The following is a 12695-nucleotide window of genomic DNA, read 5'->3' as shown; positions in this document are numbered from 1 at the left end:
AAAATATTCAGCTACAGTGTTCTTCCCAGTAAATCTACCTTCGCTCTAAATTGTGTTCAAATTTGCTTTTGGATAGAAACCTAGCTATAGCACACTCAAAATTGCACACTGTGTGTCTTTGTCCTGATAATGATTTAAGAGTTGAAACAGGTCAAATCTGACATGTTTTAAGGGACCAAATGCTAAACATCTGAATTATACCCATACTTAACTCCACTCTACTTACCTGTAAGTATACCAAACACACATTTTTGTATATTAGCTATTCAGGTTAGCTTAAAATCGCCAGATTATATTGTAGTTTTGTATTTTCTTTCTTTTTTTCTTTTTTTTTCATTTCTGACTTGTGTCATTGTTCTTTCCAGTTTAGTTTTTATTAGTTTCAGTCTTTTTAATTATTATTGTATGTATGGTATATGCGAAAGGCATGATTTAGAAAAATCAGTGCTGATAAGCAAAAAAAAAAAGAAGTTTTTCTAATAAAAACACAGAGTTTTTGGAAAGCAGATGACTCGTACAGACATCCAAATCCAAAACCAAATCTATCAATGTTTCAAGTTATGATAACAAATTTTATCAAGCTGACAAATAAAAACTAAGAATATTGCATTTATCTGGATTCTTTTTTAGTTTCAAATTTCACATAATCATTTCAGTTAGTTTGATTTTTACCCTCACAAGTCCAGATTTATATTTTGATTTTAGTTAATAAAAATGTTTATCTCGTTTTATTTTTAGGTTTAGTTTTGTTTAAGTATAATATTGATAATAGCAATATTACCAACCTTCTGGTCTACATGTCCACATTACGTTTTATTTTACATAAAACAATAAAAATGTATCACCCACTCTGACTTTTTAATGCTGCCTCTGCAAACAGTCTAAAAGCACACAAAACCTGGCAATTAGTTTTTTCAAAATAAAGTACATTTTCTTTTGCCAACTTTTTATCAAAGTTAAATTAAAGTTAGATTTCCATACAGTTAGCGTGAGGCCTGTAAAACTGTAAAATCATAAGCTAATGTTGACAACAGGATGTTTTCAGAAAAATTCAATATAGGTGCCGGTTGGGCTGTTCCATTCGCCTGCTCTCTGTTTTACCTCATTGTATTTTGTTTTTATATCAGCCAAATGTTTTTTGGGTAGATTTATGTCTGATTTATAAAAGTTGTACAAAAACAGCTCCCACAAGTCTCACCAACAAGTCTAGGTAATATATTATAACTTAAAGTCACTTAAGACCTTAAACAACCTTTTAGATATGTGTGATAAGTGTTTAGTTTGGTTAAAATTCAGGTCTGTTTTCCCCTCCTGCCATCATTCAACTATTCTAACCTTCCACTACAGCTCCACTCTTGTCACTTGCTGGCACTCTTCTGTTTCAGTATAAATTAGTGAGACTCTCGGTGGAATTTTTCATTGCTAGGCGTAGAGCAAAGGACATTCCGTTCACCAGGGTTGCAGACAGTGGCACATATCAGAAAATTCTAACCTGAAAGTTCACGGCTAGAGACTGCCAGGAGTACGTGCGAAAATATAATTTTGCATAATTTGGCCTTATTCACCCAGCATGCACCTCTCTGGCAAGGTGAAGGTTGTTATGAGACCCGCTGTGATTTCACTCATACAAATCTCTCCGCTGCAAGAACACTGGGTGTTGTTTTTGAATATATCTGATGTAAAAAATACATCAGATATATTCATCAGAAACGTTTCTCCCACAAAACGCTACGTCCAGATGAACAGAATCAACTTTTGGAGATAAAAAGTACTTAATTGAACCTTGAATTAAGAGTCTTAAATAATTACAAAAACACTTTTCTACAAACACCAGCTAAAGCTCTGACAGCTTCAACCTTAGTGTGTGTTCAAATATAAAGATGAGGGGTTAACATTTCAATCTATTCTGACCTGGAGGTCATCAAAGGTTTCACTTACCATTACCTCACATGACTATGACATTTTCCCTTATTCCCTCAGCATGGCGTAGGATTTATATACCTTATATACTGTTACTGTATGTTATATATGTCTGACACTGTCTGTATTCCTTTGTTGTTTTTTGAATAATATGAAAATATGTGACCTCTACAGCCGCGAAATGTCAGTGTGGTGTGTGAGTTGTGTACTTGTGTGGGTGGGTGGTAGACATGGGGGCAGCTGGGTGTGTCAGGGCCTGATATGAGGTCTGTGTGACGGGTGTTAATGGTGGGAAGTGGATGATAAGACATAGCGATGACCTCTCCGCGGTGCCAGGAAATGATGTTTTACAGCTTCCTCCCTCTCTATCTGCCACAGGAGGCAACTGTAATGAATTGTAATGCCACGGTTAGAAATCTCACTCTGCCACATTACGCCACAACCAACGGTTCGTTTTCTTTCTTACTTTTTTTCCGAGTACAACTGGGGATGATATATTTATGATTATTTTTTGCATAAATGATCACATAAGTGCTGAAATTTCGGTTTTGGGATTTTTTTTTTTTTTAAATAAAACCAGGTGATTTTGAAGATACCTGCCTTGAAAGTTCACTATCACAACATTTAAGCAATCAGGAGCTTCCCATTAAAAATATAACAGTGGACATTAAAAGAAAAGAAAAACTAGCTTTTAAGTCCTTTTTCATTTGTTGACACGGGAAGGGGAGTGTCAGATCAAACATAGGTGACTAACATTACGCCACAGTTGTATCATCTTATTTGCATATTCAGACTTATATGCAAGCGTGTGGACTGCTGGAAAAGGAGCTCCCTTCTCCTCTAACGCGGTTTCAGACAATAGCAGACACAAAGGGGAATAAATTCACATCAATCTAAATTAAAAGAAGTTAGAAACAAACAGAAAGGACTGAGTGGAAAGGCAGACAAAGATTTACAGTCCAGCCTCAGACGGGTTCTTAAAAGAGAGGGGCAGATCCACAGCAGGTGCCAGCTCACCTCGACCTGTTGTGATTGGTCGCCGTGTTGAACACTGGCACCGTCTACTCACCTCGTGACCTTCTACTGCACCGCCGCAGTGTGTTGTCCATCACTGACTGTGTGCGTACACAGATATATACGTCAGTCTGTCAGTTTTTACTGGCTCTCTCTCCTCTCTCAGCCCGTGTATTCAGAAGCGCAGTCCTCTGTATTCTGACTGGTTAGTCTGCCTGTTCCGTACAGACTGCTTGCTTCTATGTGAATGGAGTCAGATTCGCACTCGTCCTGGTCCTTGGGGGAACTTTTGGAGTGGATCTTTCCAATCTCCTCCAGGGCACTGGCTAGAGAGTCAAGGTCAGAAGTGTCCTGGTGACGAGCCTCCCACAGGCTTAGTATGACTGCAGACGGACTCCGCTGCTTTGCAAAATACCCCAGGTTTCTGTAGAGGAGCACATACAGGAACATGAAAGTAACTGTTTAATTACAGATGCCACATACAAGGAACTTGCAAAAGAAAACAAATGTTTTAATGACTTTATCAGGTGGTCTTAAAGTTTAAATGTAAATGTGTAAATCTGCTAGTCCATCACTCGTGGTAGTTCGCCTGCTTCCTATGTGCACACATGCTACAGGAGTCCTTACACAATATGACTTTTCATTGCACAACCAGTTAACCAGAATCTACATATAAAACTGTATGCTTGTCACTGTGTGCCTATTGGTTAGTCGCTAGTAACAGTCACCTACATAACACTGTAAGATATTTAAGGCCCCATCAACTGTCAATCAAATGGTGAGAAAGGTTTCACTTGGGAGACACCCACTTCATGTTACTAACAAGTATTTTGCCTGATTGCGCAACAAATCATTGAATTTCACTGACATTCCTCTGTCGTTACATCATTGCTGCTCTCCTTTTTGTGCACACCCCGCCTAACTTTAAAATCATGGAAAATGATCATTATGTTCTGCAGAAGCACTTACTCAGGTTCAGCTAGCTGATGCATGCCCACAGTAGAGGTTCACGTCAGCTCTTTTTTTAAGCCTACTGTATCCACACACATGAATTAGCACAACATTTCTTGAATGCTGTGATGGAATCAGCAGAGATGCTAATCATGTCGCGATGATGGATTGGACTGTTACTGAGGCTATAATCTTGCCAAGACCCCAGTCACATAGACCTAGTGACTGATTGGTGACTGCCTGGCAACCTGGTTGCTAGGGGGGGAAATGTATTTCCTTAAAAGCTGCAAGTAGCTGCTGTGCAGGAATCATGCAGGAATAAAGACAAGTTAGTGTCCCCCTAGTAACCAGCTAGGGAAAAATTTGTGTTCTTTAACTGGCTGGCAACCAATTGGGAAATACAGGGTGCTTTCAGTATATGGAAGCAGTATATGTAAGAGGAATAAAGAAGAGGCATATGGTGCTGCAGCAAAAGTTGGTACAGAACATCCCAATTGTCTGTTAACATTCAGCAACTACTTGTGGTTGTGAAACTGTGAATAGTGTGATGCAAATAACAAACTGAGACCATTTGCCTTCAAAGCAAATGATCTGGTTTCAGCAGTGAGGAATAACTTTAACCAGCAAGCTCCAAAAACCACTCACCAACATGCGCAGAGGATGCCTAACTTGCATGGAAAAACATTTTTGATCTTTCGAAGCAGTTTCTAATTTATCAGACTTGATTGGTGAGCCTTTAAATGCAGTCTTTTGGTCTTGTGACCATAAAAATGAATGCTGAGGCTTTTTCCCTGTTCCCTATCATACACCTAAAATAACTAGCTTCTTGAAGAGTTTAGTCCAGACTGGCAGGGCTATAGCAGTGCCACTGACATTAAAATGATCCGTTTTTGTGTAAAGTGTTTGCTGCCCTTAAAGAACGAGAAGAAAGACGTCTGTTTCAAGCAACGTTTAGAACTGTGTCTCTGTCTGCCTCCCCCTCATCACTGCAGGCTTGTTTTGGACAGTAAAGGTTAGCAGCTAACGAGCGAGACTAGAGTGAAGGCACAGCAGCATTTTGAACTTTTAAAGAGCCTTAAAAAAGTTAGAAATGAACTCTGTAAGAAAGATCTTCTGTATCTACTGTTCCGGCTTCATGTCGTTTACCAGCTATTGAGAACATGAAACTGGAAATTTCAAAGCAATGTGACATGTATTTCAAATCATATTTTATTTCACAATGAAATCTGTTCCTAGAAGGGCACACCTGGGCATTGTGCGCGTGACTTCAGTGGGGTCTTAAACAGTCTTCAACTAAACTCCGCTTACTGTTTTTTGCAATTTTGTGGGAAATCACAAGTCAGCTGGCTGCTATTAATTTTAAAGTGACTGCTATTTTTCTACATTACGTATGCCTGTGAATGGAGCTTCACTGCAAATGCACTGGAACCCACGTTTATGACAGATGTGAGAGTACAGCCTCAAAAGACGTGAGATCACATTAAAAAAAGAGTAACTCATGTGGACGTCTGAGTATTTATTTACTGACGTCAGAGGTAAAGCTGTCCACTTTAAAGCTGTGTTTAAGGTTTACAGTTTGAATTGAGGAATACAAAAACTTGACTGATCCAGAGCTGGAACGGACATCTGAACCTTTGCTGGCAAAGCAGAAAAAGCAACAAGGACCTTTGACCACGTTATACACATCGAAAGATGAAGCTGCCAAGAGTAGCTTTGTGATTTCACAAATTCACAAAAACAACTATAACTCGTTCTCTGATGGGGAGATTGTCAAAGAGTGTTTGATGGACTCTGCTGCACTAATACGCCCTGAGAAAAAAAACATTTGGAATATGCCCCTCTCCAGGTGAACCATAATAAGATGGATCAAGGACAGTTTGGGAAAGTTGGAGCTTCAGTTGAATAATAAAGCGGACAATTTTGACTTTTTCTCCTTGGCTCTGTGATGTCCGTGATATAGCCCATTTCAGCCGATGGTTGTCCAAGTCAGGCAAAATGTTGAACTTTTGAAATGATGCAAGATAAAGTAAACCTGGAACTGAAAATTGGTACTTTTGCATTGTTTTAAACACCAGGAGGTGTTGTTTAAGTCAGTATAACTGCTGTACCTGTATTCTTCTCTCAAAAAGGAGAACTCACATCCACACATAAGGAGACATGATCCAGAAGATGTTGGTTCTCTCGGATCTACTTTCATATGTGAACAAGCATTCTCAGTGATGAAGTTTAACAAACCCACATTAAGGGCCTGTCTCAGTGATGGCCACATGTATTTCCACCTCAGGCATCAAATCTGACTTGAGCCCCGGTGTTCCAACCCAAATAGATTTCTTCCATTGTTCTTCAGTCTGCATGCCAAAGTATCCTTGGGCAAGATGCTGTGATCTTAAGCAAAGTATTAAGATACTAACCTTCACACTCTCCGATGTGTTTATTAGAGTGTGAATGTTCTCACTTGTTTGTACTTGTATGAATGGGTGTGTAAGAGTAAATGAGGCGTGTTGTATAAAATGCTTTGAGTGCTCAAGTAGAGTAGAAAAGTGCAGCAGTATACTAGAAGCAGTCTATTTGCTTTGTACAAAGTTTGAAGTCTTTAACTTTGGCAAAAACATGCACAGTTGTTTCTGGCACTGCTGATTAAATATTGGTAAAATGTTGACATTTTTAGGTAGAGATAGGATTAATAGAGTTCTTATCTTGACAGAAATTCTTGTGCCTTTTCCACGGTGCACTAAGAAGTGCAAAAAACAAATGGAAGTAGAAACAGAAACACTGTGTGTAGAGTTACAGAGAGCAAAAACTTAATGGAAATAAAAAAAAGCTCAACCACTAAACAGCTACTGAAAAGAGATAAGAACAAAAGTATGAAACATAAGCATAAATCTTAATATCATTATATACAGTAATTGAAAAAGGCAGGAAGTAGCACAGTGTGGGTTAAATTTTTCAAATGTCAGAAAAGGGAGGATTTATACTCTCCCTGTTTCCCAACATCCACTCTATTAGTAGTTTGTAAATAAATATAGGTACTAATGAACAGACCTGTGTTCAGCTAATTCGTCCCAGTTTCTCATGTTGCCCACCCCTGTTCAAGGGACAGCAGACCATTACAAGGTATTTCATAACGGTCATTGCTGCAAATCTTTGATTTGTTTATTGTTAGCTGACTGTGCATTTACACATTATTTAAGGTGAATTTTTAAGAAATGACAAGAAGAACCCGTATCCGTGCTACTCTACAGAGTACTCTGAGAAATCCATCGTGGCCTGTCATAAAATGCTGAGTTCAAACCTGTGATTTACCATCAATGTTTTTCATCTTTTGTTAGTTTCTTTGCATTTTGTCCTGTCGGGCTGTGTCTACTTTTATTTGTCTTTGTTGTGACTTCTTCTCTTATTTTGATAACTGTAGACCTTTTGCTGTTTTTACTTCCTGTCCTTGTCTGTTTTCCCTCCACTACAGTAATGACTACCCCGCCTTGATTGTTTTCACCTCTGTTAATTAGCTCCATCTGTTCCCAATTATTCCCCCTCCCTCTCCCCCAGGTTGCCTGTTTGTTCTCCTTTTGGCTCCCAGGTTTACATTTAAGTGATGTTTTCCTTTGCAGATGACATCATCTTTTATTTAAATGTTTCAAAATCTGAATGCAAATACAGTGCACGTAATATGTTGATGAAAATGACCAAGACAAAAATTTTACATGGTCATTCCAACTGCTCTTACACTTTATAGTTGTGTTTTAATACAAAAACACCAATTTAGGCCTGCATGACTGGGGCTACGGTGATTAATTTCACAGTGACTGCCAGCAACTGCTCACACCTGAGTGGAAAACACTGAATTTTCCCTAGCCACCAGAAGCTGCCAAGTAAACTTGGGACAAAAAATAAGAACATTTGTGTTTGGTTGATTATTTCTTTGTTGTAACAATGCTTCTTGCCAAGAAATCTGATACTGATGGAAAGCCAGCTTATTTCCCTCAAATAGTGCCAGACTTGTAAGGAGGATGTATTTGTGGGTTGAGCAGCAGACCTGAGTATGTGGGTTGCATCAATGAAAAACTTGCAACATTATCTCTGCCACTGCTAAACAGCTTATTCTGCTATTGGCTCCTGTTCGGTGCTGTTTATTGGATTGGATGATTGAAGTCCGAAGACACAAGACATATTGGCAGTTTAATCATTTATTAATTTAATAATTTACCAAAAAGGAGCCTCAGCAGAGTTCAGAAGAACCCTGGTCACGAGCTTGATCACACACTTCTGAGGGACTTCTGGCACATGCAGAATCAAACCAATCAATTGCATATAATAAAACAGTTAAACCTTGGCCAATAACCTCAGTAAATTCTTTTTGTTTATTTTCCCTGTATATCAGGTTAATTCAACTTAGTTTCATCTTGTGGTTCTGAAACCACTGTTTTAGGACCCTGGTTATGGAATCCACTAAAAAACAATAGTTACCTATAATGGCCCCAAAATTGATCGTTTAAAATCCTAATATTAAACCCATTTGGGTCATTGAATCCCCTTTATTTGACTCTTAGAAAATCAGAATACTGAGTGCTAACTGTAAATTAATAGAACTAAAGAGTGTCTCGCTGCAGTAAACACAACCATCTGCTTTTCCATGTACCTAGAATGAAAAGTTCGACCCTTTAAGAATAAATTACCACCGCAAGTGATTACCACTGAACAGAGTTTGCTTTATATTTCATTCTCAGCTTCTGCCAAAGGAAAGGAAAACTAAAGCTTGTTGCCATGCCAATACAGTACAATGCCTTTGTGTCTCACTGAGCAGGGAGTCCAGCTGGGGGCAGTGTTTCACTGCCGCTGTGTGGTTCTTCACAAGAGACACAACAGCAAGCAGCACAAAAAAACTGCAACGATTGGTCACATCAGGCTCAGTTCAAAGCTGCCCAACTTGGAGAGGAAAGCTTATCTGGATAATTTAGAAATCCCAAAAGACTCTTAGATAGCAGCATCTCATGAATCATGCACTTAACAGGAGATCATAGCTGACACCAGCTAAGGCCAAGCAAAGACAACAACTGGGCCAGGGAAATAAGAGTGCAGCGTCTCATCAAAAATGCATATTTGTGTTTGGGAGAAGAAAAAAATCAGCTAAGAAGTAAGTGGTCAGAGTGACAGAAATGTTGGAGGCTCACTGGATTTCGCACTGTTTATGTTTCAAAAGTAGAGTGGATGTAGGTGTCAGAGTGTGTATGATGTTCCACAGCATCCCACAGTCAGTTACACCACGTGCCATACAGTTAAACAATCAGCCGTCTCTCTTGATGCTCAGGGAGCATGAGCAACCTGAAGCTACATTCAGCAGCTTATCAACACCCACAGGAGTCTTATCACTGTCATCAGCAGTGTTGGTCAAGTTACTTGAAAAAAGTAATCAGTAACTAATTACTGATTACTTCCCCCCAAAAGTAATCCCATTACTTTACTGATTACTTATTTTCAAAAGTAATTAGTTATTAGTTACTTAGTTACTTTTTAAAAACATGATTTACAACCTGAATAGGTGATAAAGCGATAGATCTTTCAGCCCAATTCTACTTTTTCTGCATAATCCATCATATAAAATGTAATCAAATGGAAAAATTCTCTTTTTAAATTTTTTTTTATCAGTTTTAATCTTTTAACTTTATGCATCAAGCAAACATTAAATTATATGCAACATTCTCTGACTGGAAGAAATTTGTTTAACATTTAAATTATTTTCTGCACATTCCAGCACATAAAATAAAATAGGTTTTTGTGTTTACACTCAGTCTTTCAAATAGATTCAAGTAAAACACAGCAGAAAATAAATGAAATCAAAGACTCAGCAGTCGTGTTGCTCTATTTTCACCTGTTTAGCAGGAGTGGGGGCGGGCGGATGTTTGCCCTGGTGCAGGTGTGCCGCATCGGTGGGTGGAAGAATCCGCAAGTTTCTCTGTGAATTGCCCATTCCAAGGCAGCGTACTCGGTGCTTGCTCGGAAGTTTAGGGTTTTTTTCACTGTAAAAATAAGTTTTCTTCCCACGCAGTGAACAGTGGACGCTAATGTTTTTGTCACTTTTTACGGAATCAAACTCAAAGTAAGGTCAGTACTTCCACGCTTTACTTGAAAACTAATCGGATTACCCATCTCTGGTCATCAGCCTGTGTTCATTACAGAGGGCACACACACACACACACACACACACACACACACACACACACACACACACACACACACACACACACACACACACACACACACACAGATCATGCGGCCTCAAAGAGGATGCACATCATACACTCACCGATCTAAGTGGAGCTTTTGGGCTAAGAGTTGCCAGTCCTTGCCCTTGGCGTTGGCAGTGTCGAAGGTGGCACAGATCCTCTGGCGGATGGACAGGGGGATTTTGAAGGCCTTGGGCCCCGTCTGGGACGTGATGGTGCAGTCTGTCTGCATAAAAAATGGAACTGACTCCTTTTCGGTCTGGAGGAACAGAACAGAAGCAGACTAATCAGACCAGGGCCAGAGAGGATTTGCAACTCTGCAAATAGTTGAGGTTTACTGGGTCAGGACCCTTCGGACAATATTTTTACACATTAAAAGATCAGTAAACAGACTGTAAGCCAATGAGACAAAAGTGATTGGTGTATGGGGGTACTTCTCAATCTGTGGATTCCTGTGGCCTGTGGATCAAACCATGAAAACCATCTTTTAAGCCTACATGTGGACAGTTTAAGGAGTATCAGTTTTCTGTGGCCTCATTCTCATTTTCATTTGACCATACCAAGATTTCAGATTTAATAAAAAAATTTTTTTTTTACCAAAACAGAATAAAAGTTGCGTCCATCCAAATAAAATGGATGGAGGTGTGAAAAAAATGCTGTCATAACACAGGGGGCAGTAGTGCTGCATTTGACTGCCTCTGTGAACTAAACTTGGAGAAGAAGAAGAGGAAGGAGACAGCACACTGACACAAGAATGCCTTACTGAGTTCACAGTCTGGTTTCTGCTCAGTGAGTGCTGAGGTCATAACTTGAAACATATTGCTGGATTGTGATCTATAAATAAAACACGTTAAAATCTTGCTGTGCGCTGTTTTCTTCTTTGTGTGTCTTCTGCACATGCCCAGTGGAAGAGTTGCCTGCACTGGTTCAAATGTGGATGCAAGCCAGCATTACTAACATAGCACACAAAGTTAGTTATCACAAAGTCGAGTCAAGATACGAGCACCGTAACATAAAACAGCATGTGATTAATCATGATCATGGACAGTTAATATGTTTTTTTTTTATCACAATACTAAAGCTTAGAGAATAGTAAAATGGCTTTAAAACACTTGGAAGCCAACAGGAAGAAAAACGAGGATTCTGTAATTTTTATTTTATTGGTCAGTTTCTAAGAATCTGAGGATAGGTGTCACTGCTGCGTTTAAAGTAATTAAAACTAATTTAAATCAAGTCAAATTTAATGTGGAAGTCCTGAAATTTTTTTAAATATGTTAAACGTGGGCAGCACGGTGGCACGGTGGTTAGCACTGTTGCCGCACAGCAAGAAGGTCCTGAGTTCAATTCCACCATCAGGCCGGGGTCTTTCTGTGTGGAATTTGCATGTTCTCCCCGTGTCTGCGTGGGTTCCCTCCGGGTACTCCGGCTTCCTCCCACCATCCAAAGACATGCAGCTTGTGGGGATAGGTTAATTGGATAATCCAAATTGTCACTAGGAGTGAATGTGAGTGCGAATGGTTGTCTGTCCCTGTGTGTTGGCCCTGCGACAGACTGGCGACCTGTCCAGGGTGTACCCTGCCTCTCCCCCTATGACAGCTGGGATAGGCCCCAGCGCCCCCCCGCGACCCTGAAAAGGATAAGCGGAAGCGAATGGATGGATGTTAAAAGTGCAGTAGACAAGCCTTAACCATGAAATTACTTGTGGCAGCAGTTATGAAACCTTTGGGGGAAAAGCAGGATTGATTGCCCTGTGAGAGAGAGCTCATAAGCAATGTTCAGTTGGTATTCTTTTTAACTGGATCTTTCACAAAACCAGTTTACTCATTAACCTAATATAGGCAAGCGATTTAAAAGGAAAGCAGTGTGCTGTTTGAGCTCTGTTACTAATATAATATCATTGAGTCCTCTCCTTCCATTTAGGTCTAACAGCATATAGTTGGAGTAACATTATAACATCTATGTCTTTTTACAGACTTTCGGCAATCCTGAGATAATGTAGCAAGATTTGGATGGATTGAGTATGGTTCGCTCTGGTGCAAAGAAGTGGTAAAGCTGTTTTCAATGATATCCGTTCAACATGGTGGCCCCGCATTGTAAAACATGCTGCAGACCTCTGGAAACGCCTGTTTGCTGTATTTACCAAACTGAAACCGCTGATGTTTTGAATTCAACACATCACACCTATAAAAGCTTTTTTTTCTTCTTCCTGTCTGACAAACTCCACTAATCATCAAGGCAAAATTTAATCAAACCATAAAAAGTCATTGTAAATAATATTTCACGTCTGACTGTGACTTTTATTAGTACTGGTGGCCTTGAGGTAGGACAAGCGCATTTGTGACTGGTTGTGGAAAAAGCAGTTGGGTGAAATCAATGAGCAGCACTCTCTTCTGCCTTAACAGCAACTGCCAAGGTGCTCTTGAGTGAGTATTCCTGACTCCTAGCTGCTCCGGTGGAGCTGTTCAGCAGCTGATAGAAAGCTGTTGTTACAGCAGGCAGCTCCCAGGTGTTGGTGTATGTGAACGTGAAGGCGGCTATTTGCCGGAACATGCGTCCTCTTGGACAAACAGAGGTTAAAAAACACAGAGC

The 12695-nt window shown here is 39.7% G+C and overlaps 1 protein-coding gene across 2 annotated transcripts in view; it reads right to left on the bottom strand.

The window, feature by feature from the left end:
• Positions 1-523: 523 nt before the first annotated feature.
• The window catches only part of LOC113033469 (netrin receptor UNC5D-like), a 292976-nt gene continuing 280804 nt past the window's right edge, over positions 524-12695 (bottom strand). For both annotated transcript variants that reach the window (XM_026187285.1, XM_026187286.1), the window contains 2 exons: positions 10187-10365; positions 524-3358 (listed from right to left, as the gene is read on the bottom strand). In XM_026187285.1, coding sequence (XP_026043070.1) covers positions 3097-3358; positions 10187-10365 — 441 coding nt within the window. In that variant the 3' untranslated portion in view covers positions 524-3096. The remainder of the gene's footprint in view (positions 3359-10186; positions 10366-12695) is intronic.

Source organism: Astatotilapia calliptera, chromosome 12, assembly GCF_900246225.1.
Source record: "Astatotilapia calliptera chromosome 12, fAstCal1.2, whole genome shotgun sequence".
NCBI classification, from domain to species: domain Eukaryota; kingdom Metazoa; phylum Chordata; class Actinopteri; order Cichliformes; family Cichlidae; genus Astatotilapia; species Astatotilapia calliptera.
This window is presented reverse-complemented; position numbering and strand designations above follow the sequence as displayed.